Source organism: Populus euphratica, unplaced genomic scaffold (genome assembly GCF_000495115.2).
Source record: "Populus euphratica unplaced genomic scaffold, PopEup_1.0 scaffold54.1, whole genome shotgun sequence".
In the NCBI taxonomy this organism is placed as follows: Eukaryota; Viridiplantae; Streptophyta; class Magnoliopsida; order Malpighiales; family Salicaceae; genus Populus; species Populus euphratica.
The window spans coordinates 1,033,644-1,058,789 of NW_011499910.1; the positions used below are offsets into that span (position 1 = coordinate 1,033,644).

The 25,146-nt window shown below is 31.3% G+C and overlaps 2 protein-coding genes across 3 annotated transcripts in view; one reads left to right on the forward strand and one right to left on the reverse strand.

Annotated features, from left to right (window-relative positions):
- Nucleotides 1-1,122, forward strand: part of LOC105133897 (benzoate carboxyl methyltransferase-like) — a 7,567-nt gene extending 6,445 nt beyond the window's left edge. Inside the window, exon 5 of the mRNA XM_011038055.1 lies at nucleotides 951-1,122. Within this exon, the coding sequence (XP_011036357.1) occupies nucleotides 951-956 (6 nt within the window). The 3' untranslated portion in view covers nucleotides 957-1,122. The remainder of the gene's footprint in view (nucleotides 1-950) is intronic.
- Nucleotides 1,123-10,649: 9,527 nt separating this feature from the next.
- On the reverse strand, nucleotides 10,650-17,727 carry LOC105133898 (uncharacterized). Of its 2 annotated transcripts, none has more exons than XM_011038057.1 (7): nucleotides 17,079-17,727; nucleotides 16,945-17,006; nucleotides 15,588-15,690; nucleotides 14,454-14,744; nucleotides 13,893-14,307; nucleotides 13,489-13,752; nucleotides 10,650-11,454 (listed from the first exon to the last, which is right to left on the reverse strand). In XM_011038057.1, exons 1-7 carry the CDS (start codon nucleotides 17,379-17,381, stop codon nucleotides 11,045-11,047), a joined length of 1,848 nt encoding a protein of 615 aa, XP_011036359.1. In that variant the 5' UTR covers nucleotides 17,382-17,727; the 3' UTR covers nucleotides 10,650-11,044. The 2 variants fall into 2 exon arrangements, with proteins under 2 accessions (XP_011036359.1, XP_011036358.1); XM_011038056.1 differs by having other exon boundaries at nucleotides 15,582-15,690.
- Between the last annotated feature and the right edge of the window lie 7,419 nt (nucleotides 17,728-25,146).

Below are 25,146 nucleotides of genomic sequence, written 5' to 3' on the forward strand. Positions count from 1 at the left end.
CATCCTACTTTTCACTCTCGATCAAAGCACATTGAAGTTAGATATCAATGGATTCAAGATGCTATGGAGATGAAGTCATTCATTGTTGAGAAGATTCATACTGATGACAACATGTCAGATATGATGACCAAACCTCTACCGAAAGAGAAGTTTGAGTCCTATAGAAAGGAAACAAGCTTGTTAGAGCCTCTTAAATTAAATTTTACATGTTGATCGCCAGTATGATGAATTCCTCACATGGTGCTTGAGGGGGAGATTTATTGTGTGTGGTCCCGCACCATGTGATGTGGGACTACCGTGTGGTCTCGCACCATGTGATGTGGGACTACCATATTAATTTTTGTCTTTTAGTATTCAAATTAATGTGGTTCGGATACTGTAGTGGCAGAATTGAAAATAGTAAAGAGGAGAAGAACACCAAGAGAGAAAAAGAGAAGAAGAGGTAGTAGAGCAACATGTATTCTTTCTTCGATTTCTAGCTCGTTCACCGTTGGATCGGGCTACGATTTTGGCAACATCTTCTAGACATGTAACTCTTCATTCTGAACGGTCGGATCAAAGATTGCTGGTGTGGAAGCTAACTGTTTTGACAGAAAATGAGGCTATCAGTATTGTGAGTTTTTCTCAAATAATTCTCCTTTAATCTTGTTGTAATCCGAGAATAAGTTGTTCTTAATGATATATATGTTGTATCCCTTAGTTGAATCTGAGGAAGAATGATTCTGATCCCATTATTTGTTGACAGTGGAAGTTTTTAGGTGGATTATGGTCTCGTGGTTTTTCCCGCATCGGGTTTTCCACGTTAAAAATCTTGGTGTTGATTTTGTGATTATTTGCATTTATTTTACTGCACAAAGAGGGAAAAAAATTAGGATTTGTGAATTGTGAATTGTATTCCGCTGAATTGATCCGGGTAAATTGGTGTCCGGTTGTTCCTAGTTTTCCCAACAGCATAGTATGTAGGTGAACATCTATGCGTGGAGAAGACAAAACATATAAACATACTCCTCACAATGACAAAGAAGGAGTAGACTCTAGTGTAGTAGATGATGAGCGAGTTAATTCTTCTTAAGCATAAATAAACTAATTATCTATGGAAGTAGTTTTGGCTCATAATGAATATATTTTATTTTATTGTAATTATAATATATTTTATGCATTCAATTCCTTAGTTAATTTTTTAAAATTTAAAAATTTAATTCTCTGTATCAATTACACTTTAGTTTTTAATTTTTAAAATTTATTTATAATCAAGTATAACTTGATTATTAATGATCCTGGTTTAATTCTTACTAATAATTTTTAATATGTATAACCTATTTAATTCTTAATATATCGATCAAAGTATACATCATAATTATAATTAAAAGAAGATTAAATAAATTAAATAATTTAATTTATTATCAATTCAGCAAATTGATTTATTTATATTTAAATATCAAGTGTAACATGTAGAAACATCTCATGATTCTTCTCCTATATTAAAAAAATCATATATAGTTTGACTTAACTTTTTAGCGATTGGTATCTTAGTGCAACTAATATTTTTTAATCTAGAATGTTTTGATTTAGATATTTAAGCATGGAGTATGTATATTTTGTTAAATCATGTTAGTTCTCAACACCATAGTTATTAGCTCTTCAATAAGATCATTTTTCAAATCTAATTATATTTTGCATAAGGATTTCATAATCGATATTATTTGAGAACATATAAAATATTTTATTTATTTTTCCTAGGATGATGAATCATATCTTCTCTCATATAGTTTATGTTATGCTTAATATATGCTTATTTGTTACCTTGTATTAAAAGTAATATTTAGTCAAGATCAAAATATAGCATTCTTTATATAATATAATTTTGTGAAATTAAATCTAAAGATTACTTACACAACATCCACATAATTCTTTTTATAGACATGAGTAATCTCCTTAGTTTATGTTTTGGAATAGGTAAATCATTTATCATCCATGGATGTCATACAAGTGAAGCAGACAGAAGCAAGTATGGTTGCAGATATAAACCCTAAATTTTTTTTTCTGATAAATAATGCAAAAGGTAGAGTTTTTTAAAGAGGCTGGAAAACTCTACCTATGGTGGCTTCCTCCTTGAGAGATTTACAAGTTTTTTAAAGAGGCTGGAAAACTCTACCTTTACTAGGAAACAACTAGGAGACCAAAACATAAAGAAAATAAACATCAAATCCACATTAAACATATCAAATCCTAAACCAAACAGGATAATTAATAAAAGCAACCAAATCATGGACAACAGCATTTAAAAAAAATCCTAAAATATCCAACAGTCCATTCAGTGATGTAGTGCTTGCTATAAGAAAAACTATAACTAGAATCACCTGTAAAAATTTAAGTTCGATCCAACGGTCGGATCTTCCTTTATCATAGTTTTATAGAGCTAACCAGTTTTGGCCATTCTAGACCTATTTGATTGGTTTACAAAAGCATTTTTTAGGTGATTCATATAGTCTTTCTAAGCTAGATCCCCGTTTATTAATGTCAAATCTTCACTTGAATGCTCAGAACCTCTAACTTCTACAAGCCTAACCGCATCAACATGTCTTTTGTTAGATGATCTTAGAAAAAAAAATCCCAAGTGTTAGGAATTTCATGATATAGATGAATCTAAGAGTTTTTTTTGTTATTAACATAGAAAATAAAAAAAAAAGTAAAATAACACGGCCTAAAAAATATTTAGAAGAATAACACAGTTTTACGAGTCATTATCATTATCTACAACTTACGTGCATTTTTAACATCTACAACTCTCGAGATGCAAATGATGAAAGTAACTTCAATTAATTTTAAACCATCAAACCTAATGTCTTCCTTTTTTTCTCTCCTTATTGCCCCTCTTTCCCCATAGTAACTGTCGCACGTACGTGACATCGCAACGATCATCCACCCTTTAGGAAAAATAAAAATGATGTATTTCCTAAAAAAATATGAAGAGACAAGGAAGTCTTGTGTCTCTTATTAGTGGAAAATTTGAATGGGAGTCATCATTTAGTATTCTGGTCACTAGAAACCCCAATTGGTTTCAGAAATCAGCTACGTTGACTGATTGCGTAAAGGAAACATATCAGTACCCCAAATACGCCCTACCTAAGGTAGGCTATCACTAGAAACCCCAATTGATTTCAGAAATCAGCTACGTTGACTTATTGCGTAAAGGAAACATATCTGTACCCCAAATACGCCCTACCTAAGGTAAGCTGTATTGTTTTGTCTGTTAAAATCTAAAGTTGTGTTATGATTTCTAATTATTGGTCTATCTAAGGTTCAAGACAAGCCCTCCTTAATAAGTTCTTATCTTAATGCGGTAAAACCTAACCGTTCTGTAAACCTTGGGAAAAATAATAAATAAATAAAAGTGAAGAAATTCATGCATATGATTAAATAAAAACATCAATTCAAAAAAAATTGAATATAAATTTCCGAGCAAAATAATTTGAGATATTATAAGAAACCAAGTATTGTTGAGGGTTGGATTTAATTGAAAAGAATAATAGACTTAAAGGAGAAAGGGGGTCTAAATGCAAATAAGAGAAAATATAGAGTATAAATACTCTCTTCTCACCAAAAAAAAAAATCGGTAGCAACCATAAGGAGGGAAAAGAGGGAGTTTTATACTCATTCTCGAGAAATCAAGAGAGAAACACTAAAATTTCAAGAACCCATCCAAGATTAAGAGCTTAAAGATGAGATAAACACTTGAGAGTAAAGGATTACCAAGAAATTGAACAAAAAGAAAAGAAAGGAGGGAAATTGAACAAGAAGAAAAAAAAAAGGAGTTGAAAATCTCCAATTGGTTGAAGATCAAAATCTTAATTTGTACCAGGTAAGGTATTTTAAACATGATCTTAAAACAATTCATTCTTAAATTCGATAAAGAATTGATGCCTTGATATTGAATCATAGGTTAGGGTTCTTAGACATAAATTGGGGAAAAAGTACTTATTGTTGAGATTAAGTTAATTTATGTGTGTGATATGTAGTTTATGAAAGTATTGTGTGAAGGAGAGGGGAAGATGAATCTAGACAGACTTATCTCCTAACTTTTAATGAGATTTTAGGTAAGACGATAAGGGGATTAGGATCGGGTTCCTTATAGAAATTGTAGATTTGAATGTTAGCTAACCAAGAAAATTGGTCTTGCTCAATTTAAAAATGTAGAACTCCAGTTATGGGTTACCAACTGAGACTGAGTCATGACTGACTATGTAGGGCAGTAGAACTCATTAATAATGAACAATTTTGACTATCTTGGAGGCAAAACTGGGTTCTCCTCCCTCAAAGAACTAGTAGCCTCATATCTTAGCTTTCCAACAAGATCAATCTTAGTTAAAATGGAGTTTTAGAACTTTAGATATAGTTAAAAATCTTATGAGTATTTAGACAGTAATAGTTGGAAAAGTCAAACAGTAAAAGTTCAAAGTCAAATAGTAACAGTTGGAAAAGTCAAACAGTAATGGTTGGAAAAGTCAAACAGTAACGGTTGAAAAAGTCAGACAGTAACAGTTCAAAGTTAAACAGTAACAGTTTAAAAAGTCAAACAGTAACAATTGAAAAAGTCAAACAGTAATGGTTGGAGAAGTCAGACAGCAACGGTTGGAAAAGTCAAACAATAACAGTTCAAAGTTAGACAATAACAATTGAAAATTGGACAATAATAGTTCAAAGTTAAATAATAACAGTAGACTTTTATGTGAATACTATAAATAAGAATATAAAAGAATTGAGTCATACGAACACTTGTATATTGAGATATTAGCTCTGAAAATATACATGATATATGTATGTATGTTATTATAAGGAAAAGAACATGCATAGAAAGTAACATATGAGTAATGGATGAATATGAATTTTTTATAATATCAGCTTAAAAGAATTATAACCAAAAAAAAAAAACCTTCCTTGTGATTCAGGAGGAGTAACTAGGATTGGATCTTCTGTTAGGGGAGGTCGCGAGACAGGCTAAGCAGGTGCATGATTTTCCCTCCTATTTACACTTATATAATTTAGAATCCTTATAGTGAATGCAATTATAATAAATATCATGTTCAATGTAAATAAAGCCTAGTACATTTACAAGATTAGCTTCAGCTAATGGCATCCGTGATAGGATTGTCGGGATATGATTCACACGATTAACTTCGGCTAATGACATCCATGATAGGCTTCGGCTAATGGCATCCGTGCTAGGATTGCCGGGAAATGATTCACACGATTAGCTTCGGCTAATGGCATTCGTAATAGGATTGTCGTGAAATGAATTACAAGATTAAACCTTACAAGGTCACCCAGTTTATGCAGGTAAATAAGATTATTCAATTAAGAATATATATATATATGAGTGTTAATTGGGTTTAAAAGATTTATAAGCAAAATATAAGTTCTTTGTTAGAATTCTCATGGATTTGATAGAAAATTAATACTTCATTCGTATTCATTACATGAGCATACATATATTCTTTATCAACATAATGGTATGTTTATTTATGTAACAAGTCCATCAAACATTCAGGAAGATCATTAGTTTAGGACTCTACTTTGTGAAGCTCATGTAAATATTTAACTTAAAACAAAAGGGAATTAACGTGTTTATCTAGTATTTTCAGTTATCTTATAATTAACCATTTTGAAATATTTAAGAACACTTCTTATATTGTAAATATTTTCTTTGCATGTTAGTATTCCTTTTCCTTTTCCTTTAAATTTTATGATATGATGTGTTGGACTATATTCATATTGAACTTACTTATATATATTGTGTGGATTGTATGAGGTGTGGAATTATGAGGTTTGATATAAGGTCCGTAATTAAGGGACCTTGTGATAATGGGTTGATTGAGTAAACTGATAGTAGTCGATAACTTGGGATGTCCTAAATGCAAAAGAAACTCTGCCGATTTTTGAAAGAAAAAAATTACCCTCAAATAAAGAGGATATGTTGGAATCTTTTAACATTGATCGAGTCGTATAGTTCGGACTATTACACGTTCTATTGTCCGAAAAAGAATTAAATATCTGAAATACGCATTAAATGTAAAGTCATACATCAAATACTAAGACACAAACAAAATAAAATTTTTATTGTTTTTGAAATTTTGGCCAATGTACTCTTGATTTTAATAAACTGGTTATTAAAGCCAAAATGCACACTAAATATTGTTTTTTTTTATGAAAAACACAATACGATTTTTTTTAGCTTTGAGACACTTGATTGTATGCACAAAAAATATTATTTTTTTTTCAAATTTTTTTGTATTTTTGGTAGTTTTGATAAAAACCGAGTATTTTAATACCAAATTTATATTTTTACGACATGAAAATACTGCCCGATATTAATCAAAATGACATGAAAAATATGCTAAAAATTCTAAAATAAGAATTTGAATTTTTTTTTAAAATGGGCCAGGTTAGACCCAAATGCATGGATTGGGCGAAAAATATGTTAAAAATTCTAAAATAAGAATTTGAATTTTTTTAAAATGGGCCAGGTTAGACCCAAATGCATGGACTGGGCTGGACCTAGCCTAAATGCTTGGGCCCAAAAAAAAAAAAATGGAGCACCCTCCACTGTTCACATGTTGGGCTGGACCTAGCCTAAATGCATGGGCCCAAAAAGAAAAAAGAAAAATGGAGCACCCTCCACTGTTCACATGCAATGTGAACAGCGGAGGGTGACCGGAGAAGGAAGGTAACGATGGACGCAACTAACCGGACGTCAACCAGCTACTTGTGATGCTAACGATGGGGCACTGCGGTGGCCAGCGATGCTTTTCCTTCTTCTCCCTTGCTGTATCGAGGCAAGAGCCTCTGTTTTTCTTTTCTTTTCTTTTCTTTTATCACTTCTCTCTTTTATTCTCTACCCTCTCTCTTCTCTTCTATTTTGGTCTCTCGTTTTCTCTCGGTCCTCTTTTTCCTCTTCATATCTCGGTCTATTTCTTTTTTTCTATGTTCTGCCCCCTTGTTTTTATAAAACAGGGGAGCAAATGGATGGGGCGGCCATTATGCTGCCACCCCTCAACCATCCTTCCAACACGTGAAAACGGTGGCAAGTCGGCATCTTTTTAAAGGGGAGACAACGTCTGTTTGAAGGGGAAGAAGGCGGTGACAGAGAGAAGAAAAAAATCATCTTCTTCCCTAGTTTTGTAAATCCAAGGGAAGAAGATAATGGTGCTGTTCAAAACGGCACCGTGAACCTTCTCTTTTCTTTTTCTTTTTTAAACAGTGCATGAAATGACACTGTTTTAGTCAAAACGCGCCATTTCATTTAAATGAAAAGGCAGTAGAAACGTGTTAATTTTCACAATGGTCCTTAATTTTTAACTTGTTCAATCAAGTCCTAAATTGCAATTTTAATTTAAAAATCAATGTAATTGCATCCCTATCAAAAATCCAACAGTGGCCCTGAAGTTGGCCGCCTTTTTCACTTTGGTCTTTGGTCTTGAAATTACATAATTTGACCCTCAATTGAGCAATAAACTTCTAAGATCTTCAATTGGATCCCTGATCCTGTTTTAATTCCAGCCCCCCTATTTTCGCGTCTTTTTCATTTTGGTCCTTAGTTTCAGATTTCTTCAATTAAGTCCCTAATTGGCCATCAAACTTTAATATTTATGCAATTAAGGCCCCGATTTGACCAAATTAACTTCCAAAAATTATAATTTGAGCCCAAAACTTTAATTTCTTTTAATTAAAACTCAAATTGACTCCAAAATCAATTTTTATTGCAATTAAACCCTTCATAAATTCAATTAAACCTTCAATAAAATTTAATAAAATCCATAAATATCTTATTTTGAACTTTTCTTACTCAAGGTGAATTTCCATTATCAACAAGGCTGTCATCAGTCAATAAAACTAAAGGTGAATTTTCATTGTCAACAAGGCTGTCATCAGTCAATAAAATACTACCAAATTTTAATCTTTGTTTTTTTTTACCCTCCTCAACCAATTCTTGACTATTTTTAGGATATTTTGGCATCTTTTTTTATTTTTATATTTTTTATAATATTTTTTTTATTTTCTTTTTTTATTTTTATATTTTTTTATAATATGTTTTTATTTTTTTTATTTATTATTTTTCATACAGGGATCAAAAAATGGGTTATGACAATAACCACTCCCAACCCTATGACCCACTACTACTCATAGTCATTTCCTTCTCTCCCCATCGCAAAACACTCTTATTTCCACCACAAGACTACCCCCCTCTCTCCACTACAATGTAGGTTTTTCTCTCTCCACTCATGGATCTCTCACTAAAGATTTGGCCATTACCTCCACCACTAGTCATCACCACCTACATTCAACATTAAAAGGTTATTACACACTTTCCTTATATAGATTTGATATAATTTATACTAGTTTATGTTAATTATTGATTTTAAAAATGTTAGGGTTTAGAATTAAGGATCTTTAGAAAAGAAATTCATTATTTTTTTAATTAGGTTTAAATTAAGTTAATTATATATAAAATATATTGATTTGAGTTGTTAATTTTTTATTTTTAATAAAATCAATGATTTTGGGTTGTTAATTAGGGGTAGAGTTAGGGTTTTTTGTGTTAAATTAGAGATTTGGTTTAATTAGGTATAAAATATGTTATTTAGATATGAAATATATTAATTGGGTTGATAATTTTATTAAGAATGTTAACGTGGTTAAGCCACTAAACCAATTAATGACACCTATTCTTGAGTTTGAGGTTGTTAATGGGCATGATCAATACTAATATAATGATTGGTTTATGATTTATAGGCATTCAGGATTATCAGGTGATGAACTGAATGTTAGACAAACATTAGACACAAATCTAAATGTATTATTACATTTAAGTGGTAACATATCAAGAATTCATTACACTACAAGGTCTATCATTCAACTAAAACTTATGTGCAGTTGTAATGCACTCAAGAACCAGCATACGGATGGTACTTGCGTGGGGGACATCATCAGACATCTAATTCATAGGAGATATTAAAATTGAAAGAGCCACACACATATCAAAACTAATTTATTTTACAACACCATCATTAGATTAACAATGATCTGATTATAAAGGCAATGTTGATAATTATGACACCGATTATAAGTATGAGTGTTGCAAGTATTGAAACTATTCTTTAGAGCGATTATGAGCATGATGTCTCATATTGAATGGCATAGATGGCTAAGAAAAAAATAATGGAGTGGTTATTTGGTATGCATAAAAAGTCCTTCCAAATTCTACCTAGAATGTTATTAACCATAAGAAATTCAAATCTAGAAATGGTTGCCAATTGAGATCATAAAATGGTTGATGGTATTAAAAAAAACATTTGGGAGGGCATTTGGTGCTTCAAATGATATGTTTCAATATTATTGTTCTCTAATTAGCATTGACGACACTCACATGTATGGTAATTACAAGGTAAAGTTGTTAATTGCAGTTCTTATAATGCAAATAATGAAGTTTATATATTGTATTTTGCTATTGTTGAAGAAGAAATGAATAGTAATTTAGGTTTGCTTTGTCAATATGTAATTGAGATTCACACCAAGTTATGTACTATATTAGATAGACATGTAGTGATTAAAAATATTATAGCATAAATATTTCCTGAGTTGGTTGGGCATCATTGATATTCTTTGCATCACTTTGTTAGTAACTTCAATTCTAAAATTAAACATGTTACCTGAACAAATATATTATATATGTTGCGTATAAATCCTTTAAAATAGAAGTTTAATATTTTATATGATGATATAATTAAGACATATGATGCGATTAGAACATGACTAAAAGTAAACCTAAGAAAAAATAAAAAAGTTGCACCTGTAGTTTGCAAAAAGCAACACGAAATAACAATCGATGAAAGTTCTTGCACCAACTGTAGTTTCTAATATCGCAAGCTACAAGAACCAACCAGCCCAGAATCAATAAAAAAAGAGGTATAAAAATAAAATGCTTTGTAGATCGTTTGTTTCTATGGTAGTTTATGCTTTTAAAGCCAACAACAAAAAATAAATATTTGGTAACTAATAAAACTTAATTCACTATTCATGAGCCCCATCAATTATTGCGTTGAAAATGCAAGCTCACTAAAAGCAATAAAATATTGCTTTCATTCATGGAGAGTAGCTCACTTAAGTGAATAGGGGAGCATGTCTCCACTGTTCATGTAAACAGTAAAGATAGTTTAATTGAACAATAAAAAATATTTAATATAAAATTTTATTTATTTCATGATTTATTATCAATAATTAAATCTACAATATTTAAATTAAAAATCATCATTATTAATATATATTTTTCTAAATTATTTTATAACCTTAATTTTAAAAGTATTCTTAACCTAACACATTAATCTATTTTTTGTTCAAACTCAATTTCAACCACAATTTTAATCAAATATATATAAATATAAAATCAATCTTAAACAAAAATATTTTTTATAAAATATTTTAAAAAAACCATAACCATAAAAACTAACACAATAACAAACACACTATCTTTAGTCTCTTGCCGGTATGAGAACTGCACTGATTAAAGCAATATCCTCTATCTTCTAATACTGATGTCACTCAAATTTTACATGCTGCCTTCCCTGCCAAACACCGACCATCACCATCATCAATGAATAGCACAAAATACCAGTAGATTTATGCACCATATGAACAAATTGACAAGTCTAATCTACATGCCGGGAAAATAATCGTATTAACGAACAAAACTAAGGTATAGAACCAGCACCAGCGAGCATCTACAATGGGCAACAAAAGAATTTGGTGAGGTTGGCAATAGAAGTACAGGAGATTGTAAATACCAAGTTCACAGCATTATCCAGCCAACAGAATTCATTACATTTTTTATCAGAAGACCCGTGGAAAGAAGGGGAAAATGGCCAAACAGCGGCAGATATGTGGCCCCTAATAAAATAGGCCATCATCTTGTATTGGTGTTCCATTGAGTAACAAATATTTCCTTGATTTCTCCTAACTAAAACGCAGGTGTGAGCGAGCAAAAATGATTCTACCACCCCAAAATGAAGGCATGTATTTCTGACCAACTGGAGACTGTATATAGTATGCCAGATAGCCCTTTCCAATTAGGAGATTCTCCATCAGATTCTTTCTGTTTTCTTACCAAGCCAGGGAACAGTGGTACAAAAGAAACACCATGTTGACTTCCCACGCTCCTTAAGCTTGTACTAGATCCAACTACAATACCAATATCTGCCTGAAGTAGACAAAGCAAGTCACCAACTGAATCACCAATGTAAACAGTCAAGTTCTTTCTGTCACTGCTGTAATTCTTTAAAATGTCATTGAAAGCTTGAGCTTTGTCCATGGGAGATTCCACCTTTTTAACAATCTCTCCCGTGGAGATTGATTCTTCAAAAATTAACTCATTTGCATGAATATTTAGAGCATCCAAACCCCCTGTTTAACAATAAAGCAAAGCATGACTGATTATGGGGCTAAGTTCCCATTAGTCTTGTAGAGCAACAGTGAAAAATACTAAACTTTATCCAGAAGAGAGATGAAATCAAAAGCAGAGATAGAGAAAGAGAGCTGTATATGAATTTCAATAAAAAGCATTAATAGTGAATTTCAGAATCAATCACTACATATCGAGAGAAACCCAACTTAAAATGGAAAATAAAATTTTGCAGCCTTTGATCCTAGGAAAACATTTTGTTGGTTCAAAGAATACAAGGGACTGGGAGTCAAAAGATAAGGACATATAACCAGCATGATAACAAATTTTGAGAAGTTGTTTCAGTAGATAAAATAGCAATTCATGATTAGTCTTGTATCCTGTTTGTCAGTATGCATGCACACCTATCAGAGAATGTGACTGTCGTAACTATGGAGGCTCACCCACATCTTGTTCTCCTGGAAGAGACCTTGTGGGCATATCATGGTTATGCATGCCACCAGCAAGGCATGTCACAGCCATGCTAAGCCTCGGTAAGGCATGTTGTAGCATGCTAAGCCTCAGCAAGGCATGTTGTAGCATGCTAAGCCATTGCAGCTCAGGGCATTGCAAGGCCTCATGTGTGACCCAAAATAACATTTATGAACTCCCAGATAGGTGTTTAACTCAAGAAATATTGTTCTCAAGGTTTCCTGAAACGCAGTTCTGCCAGATGATAGTAACTTTTTCTTTCAACTCAATGGAGATCTTATGCTCACCAAGAGCAACAATACCAGCAATCTTTCTCATATGTTAAAAGCTGCAAACCTATCTACTGCATATTTAAGAAGAGGTTTCTATGTAAAATTTCCACCAACATACCAGGATTGACTTCTGTATCCTGCTATTATGTTGACTGATGCCATGGAATTCTTTGGATCATTTAAACAATTTTATGCACAAATTTTAGATGCATAATCCATCTATTTACTGTATGCGAAAATTTTCATACTAGCATAATTTCAATGTATAAATCTTAGGGTGAAGAAGAAAATACCATTGTAGCAAGAAATTGCAATAAATGCTGTCTCTCCAATTCCACATAGTTAAATAAGAAAGGAGTAAATTGCGATACACCTTTCATTTCCTTTTATTTGTTGATGCTTGCACAACATACATTTAGTTTTTCATTTATTTTTGCACCTTAGTAGTTGTTAGCATATGTTTCCAAATAATTATATGATTTTCATGTTGTTTTTTATTGCTTTCCGAAATGTTCTTCCCAAAATTAGCACATTACATGAGACAGATTTTTCATCCGTGCTCACATGCAAAAAAGGATTATGGAAACTAGAGCAGATATCTCTCAGAAAAAGGTAGTCCTTGAAAAAGTGGATTTGAAAAACAGGAGAACAAAGACCAAAATAAAACACGTCAACCCACATAATGTAGACTATGCAACTAATTGAGTATCAACAAGGATTTAGCTATCATGCATCACAAACTACTTTCGACAACTACAGTTAGGGGTCATCAGTGGAGAAGTAGAATTTAATACAACAATCAGACTGTAAAGTGATTAAGAGGTCACTGTTCCTGTGAGTTAGCAATGCGAAAGGTAGAAAACTACAAACTCTGATGGAGAATATATACATATATGCATGTGTGTGTATGTGCATATTCAATGCTACAGTACACAAATCGGTTTGAATTTTTTGCAGTCACTGCAAGCAAAAATACTGAACTGTAGAACACCTCCAAATTCCCCCTCCCAAAAATCAAATTGGTAGGACCATAACAAGATATAGCTTTTCTTTTTAAGCACTGCTTGGTATTGCAGTTCAGGTGCGTATTTTCATCTGAAAAAAGCACCAAATTGATGTTGTTTTAGTGTTGTTAGATGATTTTGGTACGAGGATGTCAAAATCATAAAAAAGCACCTAAAATGCACTTACACACTTTGAAAATGCACTTTCAACTGCATTACCAAACACAAACTTGTATATATTTGCTGTTAAGAGTTCTTTACTCATGATTCTCACATAGAAAGAGCATACCTGAGGAGAAAGCTGATCTGATGAGATCACCACACCAGCAGTATGAGAGCACATGGACATTCGTGTTCAAATTTTCATTCTTCACAATTTTCCGAAAGAAACCAGTGCAACCATCCTGAAGAATCAAACGTTCACCCGCTCGTTTTACATCTTCAAGATTCAAACCTTTGAGAACCCCAGAATCAATCACTCTAGAATTTGCCCTTCGCTCAAAGTCTGAAAGTTGTTCAAGTGCTTTACAAAGAGCTTCATAGTTGAATTCCACTGCAAAAAATCATAAAGTCAAAACCAGCCAGAGGATTTATTATTATACTAACATCTTCAGCAACAGCCCATTTCTCATCCCCCGGCAATTAACATAGTCCAACTTCTACCTCACAAGAATTTGCACAAAAGAATTGTACCTTTTGCAGATGGCATAATGCTTTCAATACATTGTTCATACTCTTCCGTGTACTGTCCAGAAAGAAGACCCCATGTGTTCCTCAGATCAGCTGATGACATTCGAGCAATTTGAGTCTCAGGTTGAACCACATCAGATTTTGGTGCTGTTAGTATTGCAATTTCTGCCAAAATGGCAGAAGAGTCAACAACAGTGCATGTCAAATCAAAATCAGAAAATATGACAAGCCGGTCTTCTTCAGGGTTATGCCCTTTTGTCAGGGGAGCTAAAGTTGTCTGAGCAATTGGCTGAGCAAGGAAGAATTCTATTTCAAGTTTCATGGCCTGGTGATAAAGCTTTTCAATGATGTCAAGCTCCTCGCCTGTCAAGGAGACACTAAGTTTATCCAGCAAGTCTTCAGTTTGCAGAGCTGATGCCTAGATTTCAAAGAGTACAATAGTTGAGATGTTGGGGGTAGAGTAGGCCATTTACGTAATATATTTTAACCTCAGACTGTAGTCAAGAAAGTGTAATCAGGAAGACCATTACAAAGCGAAATACCACTGGCAACACCTTGAATTACCTGAAATCTCTCAGACGAGTAACTGTGAATCCACTTCTTGTAAGGGTGCCCATCTTCCTCCAGATCTAAAACTGCCTGGAGTTCCTTGCCTAGAAAGGAATACAGCTGCATGCAAGGTGTCATAGCACCCAGGGTATAGGCTGCAACTTTTGTTCTTTCAAAAGGAGTTGCAAGTTTACCAAGACCTTTCACTCCTTCAACCTTCCCAGAAGCTGTAGCCAACAAGAAATCTGTGTATTTTACAGTAGCAGAATTGATAGTCCCCTCTTTACCTGGGTCTATACCCCATTCCTGGATATTTCAAACATTCAGAACACTGACATAACTGTTTCATGTAAGATATCCATATGCTTACAGCATTGGAAACTAAAGATTTGATAGATGTGAATAGCTTATTTATAATTATGCAGTTTTAGATGAAAATTAAAATTTTACAACAGATCTATGGTGCTAGCTCCGAAGTGTTCGAAGAATGAATCTTCAACACACAAGAAGTGGTGATTATGACAAGGTGCCATTCCTGAGAACTCATCAGTCCTCGTTTAGTTTACTACAAAAGATGCACAGTCACCTCTTTAGAACCTTGCTATCTCTAATTTGATTATATAAAGTAAAAGAATGTGATTTTAGTAGCACTAGTATGAGGAATGAACATCACAAGGGATAAAGCAGAAAATTGTTCCTTAAGATTCCAGTGTTGAAGAATTTTTCTCCTCCGTGACCCACTGATGGAAATGAGCTTCCTGGAAGGAGCAAGCAGAAGTAACGCTAAAAAATGCATGATGACAGAACCACATTACAGTAACATAGATTCAACAACTTGAATGTCAGAATGCAAAGGGGAAAGAAAATAATAGCCTCCATAATAAAGCTGTTTTAAGCAAGGTTGATCAAGGCAACAAAGAAATGATCCTTGAGGGTTCTCACAAAATATCAGCAGAAGGAAAAGATGCTTAACCATAGCATTAGTAGGAACCCAAAAAGAAAAGAAGAAAGAAAAAAACCCTCATCTTTCACAATCAAAGGTTGAAAAAACTAAACTACTTTTTTTTTCTCCGACACAAATCACAAAATAGCAAATAGAAATGAAAAGAAGAGGAAGCGAGCTTTCTACGTCAATTATCTAACCTGTACAAATGAATTGTGCATCTTCAGCTCCTCTAAGACACCCTTCCTCAACTCGGAGATTGCTAGCTTTGCTTCATCATCATCAGCACAGTCTTCAGCTAATTCAAACCTAAAATCCAATAACATCAATAATAAACCAAATCAAATGCTTAAAAAGTACCCTAACTCTATTGATGTAGTCAATACTGACAAGAGCAAATAAAACACCGTCTGTAAATCAATTGTGTAGCTCACCTCAGGTGATGCAACTAATATTTTCTTTTTCTTTTTCTTTTTTTCAAACAAGAACATTTTAAACCTCCAATTAGTAGCAGGAAAATGAGACAAGAAAAGATGGAAGGAATTTTATTCATATTGTTGATGCTGCTCTTGTTTTCGCCGAAAAGTACTATAATTCATCAAATATGGCAACAAGTCTAATTAACTTAACTTAGAAAAGGTGGGGGAAATAGCAGCTCTGTTTCCAAATAAAGAAAACAAGTCTTCACATTCTTGGTTGCATTTTTTCTTCCACCACTCTCCGCATACAAATGAAACATGAGATTTAATTCCAGTTCTTCATATTATAAGCGAAGATCATCAAAAATCGTTCACTAGGAAAGGTTTAAACATAGGACATCCTCCAACTTAATTAAACCCCCTACCCCAATCATTTTATTTTTCCAAATTTTCTCATTAAACATGCTAAAAAATTAATACACACATACAGAACCTGAAATTAAAACTGGATCACTCAAACATGTTTCCAGAGCCATATAAAAATCAAATGCCACTTCATCAAAACAAAACCAATTTCTTTATTTCCGTTCACAGATAACACATCTAAATTAGTACGAGACACCGCTGCTTTCATCTTTTCAACTGCTCTATAACATAAACACTCCAGGAATACAAATCAAGGAAAAAAGATAACATCATTTCTCCAAAATCAAACCAATTTTTCTCCCCTTTCCCGCACTTTCTCAGCTACCAAACAACTAGGTTACTTACAGAAATGATAAAAAGAAACCTCCATTGTTCATCAAACAATTTCTCTTCTCCCTTCTATTGACCGAACCTTAATCGTAAATTATCTTATCTTCACTTCACTATTTAATCATCCAAGAAACTCCATCTGATGCTTCAATAAACTCTTTCATGAAGATCTCCAAATTTTCACTAATCACTTTCTCTCTTAGTTACCTGAATACTTAACCGTAAATTATCAATCATTACTTCACTCTCCCACCAACCAAGAACCCACAAAAGGGAATTCCAAAAGAACAAAATATTTCCATCACTATATCACAATAATCGAGAATTCCAAAAGAACACAAGAATCAAAATAGCTTAAAAAATAAGAAAAGGAGAAAGGGGCACTCACGCATGAGCAAAAGATTTGAGAAAGTGAGAATCTTGAGAGATATAATGCCTGAAAGAATCAATCTTGAGAGTGCCAGAAGCCAAAGAGATGACAAAGTGAGAATCTTGAGAGAGATATTGCCTAAAAGAATCAATCTTGAGAGTGCCAGAAGCCAAAGAGATGACAAAAGGAGTGTACATAGCAAAAACGGATTCTCTTCTAAACTTGATCCAGAATTTACTAGCAAGACCCTCTTCAATGTTGATGTTACTTCTGCCTGATGTTGTAGTGCAAGATGGCGCTGATGCTATTGATCGTGGAGGGATTGCCATTCTTGCAGGGATGAAAGATCTCCGAGTTGGCAAGGTGCGTTTGATTAAGTTGGATCGGAGCGAGTTGAGGAAATATAGTGTTGGAGAGGTTTTGATTGGGTTTGGAGTAAACAAGAGTAGGCGCATCAAAAATAGAGAGAGATGTAAGTGTTCGTGTGCTGTCTGAGATGGCGATTGGGGGGCTTCTTGTGTGAAAAAGGAAGGGAAGGATTTTTTTCTATTTTTCTTTTTTAATTTACAAGTTGGCTTGGATGGATTTTTCTGGTTTTGGTCATGGACATTGGATTTTTCTTGTTGTAGTTATTGTGGGTGCGGCGGCGGCGGCGGCGGCGGTGGCGTGATTGGGTGGGCTTGATTTGTTGGGCTGGTTTGTGATAGGGGTGGGATTTTTGGTTTTGATGCTTGGATTTTTAGCATATTCTGTAAATGTATTGATTTCAAGGACGTCCCATTTTTGCTACCCCAATATACTACAAAGCACATAATAATAATAATAATAATAAAAACAAGTATAAACTATATTGTAGGCTACATAGATTATGTAACGTTCCATGTGGTCCTTAGGGCATCACTTTTATAATCTTCAAAAAGTCTTTATTGTGTACTTTATTATTTTATAGTATTTATTTGAAAGGGTAGTAATATCTATTTTTATTTATTTTAAAAAATATATTTATCTTAAATAAAACATTAAATATGTGTTGGTATCGAAAATATAAAAAACACAACCTTATCTTAATTAAAAAAAAAAAAAACCTCTTAAAAGCATAATTTATCACAATACTAAATAGTGTATAATTAACTAAGCATCGACACTTTTTTTTATCAAATTAAAATTATTTTTAAAAAAAGCAAAACTTTAATTTATAGAAATCAAAATGAGATTTTACTCAAACAATCGGAGCTAAAATATTTTTTACCACATACACGCATCATTATATAAAGATTTTTTTAATCAATCAAGTCATACTTTACAAAAAACAATTATGATTTTTCCAACCTTTCCATCGTACATGGAAACAAGGAGGTCAAAATATATTTGAAAATACGGTTGACATTAAGTTTTTAAAAATTTAAAAATATTATTTTATTTAAAATTAATATTTTATAATATTTTCATACTATTTTAATTTAATAATATCAAAATTAATTTTTTAAAAATAAAAAAATACCATTCAAATATAGTTATGAGCAAAAGGCTTGTTAAATCCTAATCTCTACCTCACTTTAATATATATATATATATATATATATATATATATATATGATCATGGTTTGGATGCATGAAGCTGCCGAGGGAGAATCATCTACTTTTATATATTCTTCAATCTCTTGAAATAATATTCAATAACTTTATTCACAAAACAAGCATAAATCTATCAATACTTTAATCATCATCTCCCTTTCTCTCTTTCTAAAACAGAAAACTGAATCGAGTCTTTATTTATTTATTTTTTTACTCTTTTCAAGATATCATCGTCATCTAAGTATTTTTTTTAATTAAAAAAATAATAATCGGCCTGCAATGGGATAATTGTGTTATTTTATATAATGATTTTCCTTTGAAATTTCGTGATTAATTATTGCTCATGAGTCACGATCGATATATATTTTACGAAGGACACGTTCTTCTGAGATCATGAGAGCACTTCTTTTGGAGGTTAGAAGTTGAGCCTCAACTTGCAAAAAGAACTCATCAACCCTCTTAAAGGGTTAGTGTATCTAATTAATATTAACGTTAATAATTTGACGTTATTTTTTACTGTCACACGTCACCCACACAAACTTGTGGCTATCATCCACCACTCATGAAAATTTTAAAAAATTACTAGTAAATACAAAAATACAAAAAAATTTTAGTTTTTATCAATAAATATAGGCTGAAAATCATTACATAATATTCTAATCACTAAAAATCCTAACTGGTCTCAAAAACTCGATACAGAGACTGGTTATATAAAGAAAAGATATTAGCACTCCAAATATATCCTATCTAAGATAAGTTATATTATTTTATTGTCTGATAAAATCTAAGGTCGTAATTCTAATTGTTGATTTGTTTAAAGTTCGAAAAAAGCACTCCTCAATAAGAAAGTTATTATCTTAATGATGTAGTACCTAACCGTTCTAAAATACAAAAAAAAAATTAATATCTAAAATATGTATTGTGTGTAATATCATATCCTAAATACTAAAAGATAAAATAAAATGTTGTCTTTATAATTTTAGTTAATGTTCTCTTGATTTTAATAAACTAGTTATTAAAGCTAACAATGCATGCTAAAACATTTTTTTTGGTGTATGAAAATCACAATATGATTTTTTAGCTTTAAGATATTTGGCCGCATAAATAAAAATATTTTTTTTCAATTTTTTTGTATTTTTGGATGATTTGATAAAAATCAGGTATTGTAATACCGGATTTATATTTTTATGACATAAAATACATACTGATATTAAACAAAATTTAGTTGGAAAAAACACGGGAAAAATTACAGTTTTCAAAAGAAAATTTTTTTCATTTGGGCAAGACCCAGCCTAAACGTTTTGGGTTAGGCAGGGTCTGTTGGCCCATTTAAACAGTGGGCCTCTCTATTATTCGCATGCAACGTGAACAATGGCAAGACTCGAATAAGAAAGGAAAAGGGAAGAAAGTTTACCAATAATGGCTGACGATGCTTTTAGCAACTGTGGTGATGGCAATGATGGTGCTAGTAGTGGCTGAGGGCACGATGGAGCGTTGTGGCCGGCGATGCTGTTTTTTCTCCTCTTTCTCTCCTTTGTTTTTCATTTTCTTCTTTGCTTTTTCTTCTTTTTTTTTTCTTTTGGCCTTCCCCCTCTCTTTTCTCTTATTTATCTTCTTTTATCTGCCCTCCTATCTACTTTTTTTCTCTCTTCCCTTCCCTTGCATTTATAGACATAAAATAGGGGAGAGAGAGATCAGGGCTGCACTTCACCGCCCCTTCAACACATGGAAAGTTTTTTTAGACAAGTGAGGTTGGTCGGCGTCTTTTTGAGAGAGAGCTGGCAGTGGGGAAAAAATGAAGAAAAAATCTTCTTCTTCCCCTGTATAAACCTCAGAAAATAAATAAATAATAAAAGTGAAGAAATTCGTACATATGGTTAAATAAAAACAAGAATTTATAAATTTTTTAATATAAATTTTTAGTCGAAATAATTCCAGATATTATAATGAACCCGGTATCACTGAGGGTTGGATTTAATTGAAAAGAATAATACACTTAAAAAAATAAGGCCTAAATACAAATAAGAAAAATTATACAGTATAAATACCCTCTCATCATCAAAAATGTACATGAACCATAGGAAAAGAAAGATATGAAGTTTTGTATTCATTCTTGTAAAATCAAAAAAGAAACACTAAAATTTCAAGAATTCATCCAAGATTAAAGGTTTATAGATGGGATAAACACTTATGCTCAAAGGATTAACAAGAAAATTGAACAAGAAGAAAAGAAAGGAGGGAGTTGAAAACCTTCAACTGGTTGAAAATCAAAATCTTAATTCGTACCGAGTAAGGTGTTATAAACATGATCTTAAAAATTCATTTTAAATTCGATAATGAATTGATACCTTGATATTGAATGATATGTTAGGGTTCTTAGACATGAATTGAAGAAAAAGTATTTGTTGTTAAAATTAAGTTAATTCATATGTGGTATATAGTTTATAAAAGTATTGTGTGAAGGGAAAGAGGTGACAAATCGAGACAGACTTATCTCTTGACTTTCGGTGAGATTTCGAGTAAAAGGAAGGGGATTAAGATCGAGTTCTTCATAGAAATTATAGATTTGGATGTTAGCTAACTAAGAAAAATGGTCTTGCTCAATTTGGAGATGCTCTAGTTATAGGTTACCAACCAAGATTGAGCCATGACTAATTCTGTAAGGCAGTAGAACTAATTAGTTGATTAGCAATTTTGACTATCTTGGAGGCAAAATTGGGTTCTCCTTCCTTTAAAGAACTTGTATTCTCATGTATTAGCTTTCTAACGAGATCAATCTCACATAAAATGTAGTTCTAAAAGTCTAGATATAGTCAAAAATTTGATAAGTGTTCAGACAGTAATTACTAGACAATAATAGTTCAAAGTTAAGTAATAACAATAGACTTTCACGTGAATACTATATATAAGAATATAAAAGAATTGAATCATACGAACATTTACGCATTAAGATACTAACTCTGAAAATATGTGTGTGTGTGTGTGTGTATGTACACACGTGTGTGTTAGTTATTATGTGGAAATGAACATGCATAGAAAGTAACATATGAATAATTGATGAATACGGATTCTCTATAATATCGACTTGAAGGAATCATAACCAAAAACTTCCTTGTGATTCAAAAGGAGTAACCAGGATTGGATCTTCTGTTAAAGAAGGTCATGAGACAAGCGGAGCTGGTGCATGATTTTTCCCTTCTATTTGCACTTATACAATTTAAAATTATTCTAGTGAATACAATTACAATAAATATCATGTTCAATATAAATAAAGTCTAGCATATTTACAAAAATAGTTTCGGCTAATGACATTCGTGATAGGATTTTCAAGAACTGAATTACAAGATTAGATTTCGCAAGGTCAATCAATTCATGCAAGTAAATATGAGTATTCAAATTAAGAATATGCAAAGGAGTTTTAATTGGATTTAAAAGATTTACAAGAAAAATATAAGTTGATTGTTAGAATTCTTATGAATCCGATAGAAAATTAATACTTCATTTGTATACATGAGCATATATATATATATATATATCTTTTATCAACATAATGGTATGTTTATTTATGTAACAAATCCATCAAATATCCAGAGAGATCATTAGTTAGGACTCTACTTTGTTAAGCACATGTAAATATTTAACTTAAACAAAAGGAAATTAATGTGTTTATGTAGTATGATTTTATATAAACCTTAATGTATTTATAAAAGTTTTAGCTTAGCATGTCGTATTTTAGTTATCTTATAATTAACTCTTTTGAAAAATTTAAGAACACTTATAATGTTGTAAATGCTTTATTTGCATGTTAGTATTCCTTGTTCTTTTAAATTTTATGATATAAAATATGGGCTATGTTCATATTGAACTTGCTTGTAAAAAAAAATTGTATGTGTGTGTGTGTGTGAAAGAGAGAGAGAGAGGGGTTGAATTATGATGTTTGATATAAGGTCTGGAATTACGGGATCTTGTGATGATGAGTTGATTGAGTAAATTGTTAGTAAACGATAATTTGGGATGTTCTAAATATAAACGAAACTCTATCAAATTTTTATTAGATTAAAAAAAAATTACCCTCAAATTAAAAGCATATGTTGGGATCTTTTAAAATTGATCAAGTCGTACAATCGGAATATTACTCTTTACTTCGGGCATCCAAGGAAAGAAGAAGACCCACAGTACCGTTCAAAACGACACCATTTGGGTCTTCTCTTTTCTTTTTTCTTTTTTCTTTTTTAAATAGTGCATGAAACGACGCTATTTTGTGCAAAACAAGTTGTTTCATTTAAATGAAAAGGCAATAAAAATATATTAGAGTTCGTATTGGTCCTTAATTTGTAATTTGTTCAATAAATTTCTAACTTGCAATTTTGATTTAAAAATCAATGCAATTGCATCCCTGTCAAAAATCAAACAACGGCTTTGAAGTTGGTCATCTTTTTCACTTTGGTCATTGGTCTCAATTGAGCAATGAACTTCTACTTTATTCAATTTGGCTCCTTATTCTATTTTAATTACAGCCCCTCTATTTATGCCATTTTTCCAGTTTGATTCTTGATTTTGAATTTCTTCAATTAAATCTCTAATTAGCCATCAAACTTCAATATTTATGCAATTAAGCTCCTAATTTGATCAAATTAACTCAAAAAAATTATAATTTGACCCCAGAACTTTAATTTCTTCCAATTAAAGCCTAAATTGACTTCAAAATCAATTTTTCTTGCAATCAAACCCTCCATAAATTCAATTAAACCTTCAATAAAATTTAACTGAGGCCATAAACATCTAATTTTGTATTTTTCTTCCTCAAATTGAATTTTTTTAATTAACAAGGCTCTCATCAGTCAATAAAATACTGTTAAATTTTAATCTTTGTATTTTTTAATCTCCTCAACCAATTTTTAATCATTTTTAGGGCATTTTGACATCCCCTTTTCACTGTTATATTTTTTGATAATATTTTTTGTTTTTTATTTTTTGTTTATTTATTTTTTATTTAAATGTTTTTTTTCTTTTTGTGCGGGGACCAAAAATAGGTTAGGACATTTACTAGAAAAGATTTTTAGTTTTATTATTTGATATTAGATTGTTGAATTTTTAATTTTATGAGTTTTGTTGATTTTTTTATAAAATTATTCTGATTTTATATCTTATATCAAGAATTAGTCAAGTTATTAACCAACTGTTTGGAAGTGTGATAATTTATGCTTTTACTTACATTTTTAAAATGTATTTATCTTTAGAAAAATTTTAAACATGTGTTGGTATTAAAAAAAAACTCATCTTGATTTATCTTTAAATAAAAACTACTTTTACCACATTATCAAACACGCACTACATAATCAGCTAGGCGCTCGCGCCTCTCTTTGTGGTACATCAAAAGTTTTCCAATGTAAAACTTTAATTTATAGGAATCAAATTGAGATTTCATTCAAACTATAGGGCTAAAATATTTTTTACCCATACAGAATTACAGGGATTACTATCCTTACCAAAACAATCTACAAACGCATCATTATATATATTTTTAAAGGCCTTTTCAATTAACCAAGTCATATTTTTGGTAGCAAATGTGATTTTTCCAACCTTTCCATCACATATGAAAATAGGTCAAGATAATGTTTGTGAACATGGTAAAAATTATATTTTAAAAAAAATTTAGAATTTTTTATTTAGAATTATTTTTTAAATATTTTTATATCATTTTGATATATTGATGTCAAAAATAATTTTTTAAAAAATAAAAAATATATATTATTTTAATATATTTTTGAACAAAAAAATCTTTAAACCACAACTACTATTATATTTTTATATATCTTCTGAATTTATGGTTAGGATGCATGAATTTTTGGTTGGATGCTTGGATTTTTAGCATAATCTGTAAATGCATATTGATTTCAAGGATGTCATATTTTTGCTACCCCAATCTACTACAAAGTACATGAGAAAAAATAATAAGTATAAAGTACATTTTAGGCTATATAGATTATGTAACTTTCCATGGAGGTTCCTAGGGCATAACTTTTCATAATCTTCAAAGAGTCTTAATGAATACTTTTACTATTTTATATTACTTAAACTAATTAATAAGTTATTTGTAAGTGTGATAATTTTTATTTTTATTTATTTTTTAAAAATATATTTATTTTAAGAAAAACATTAAACATGTGTTGTTATTAAAAATCTAAAAAAAAAACTCTCATCTTGATTTATATTTAAAAAGAAAACACTCTTAAAAACCACAACACACCACAATACAAAACACGAGTATGGGGCTGTTTGGGAATGCGGTTTAACCTACGTTCCCAAGAAATTCAAAAAAAATTATTTTTTATTTTTTAAAAATTTAATATAGTTTGTATGTTTTGGATTGTTTTGATATGCTGATGTCAAAAATAATTTTTTTTTAAAAAAAAAATTATTAATATGCATTTTAATATAAAAAATTATTTAAAAACACAATCGCTACTATACTATCAAACACATTCTATAACTAGCTAGGCAACCTTGTTCCTTGTTGTAGCATCAAAAGTTTTTTTAAATCCAAAATTTTAATTTACAGGAACCAAAGTGAGATTTCACTCAAACTATAAATGCTAAAATAGTTTTTTACTCATACAGAATCACAGGGATCACTATTATATA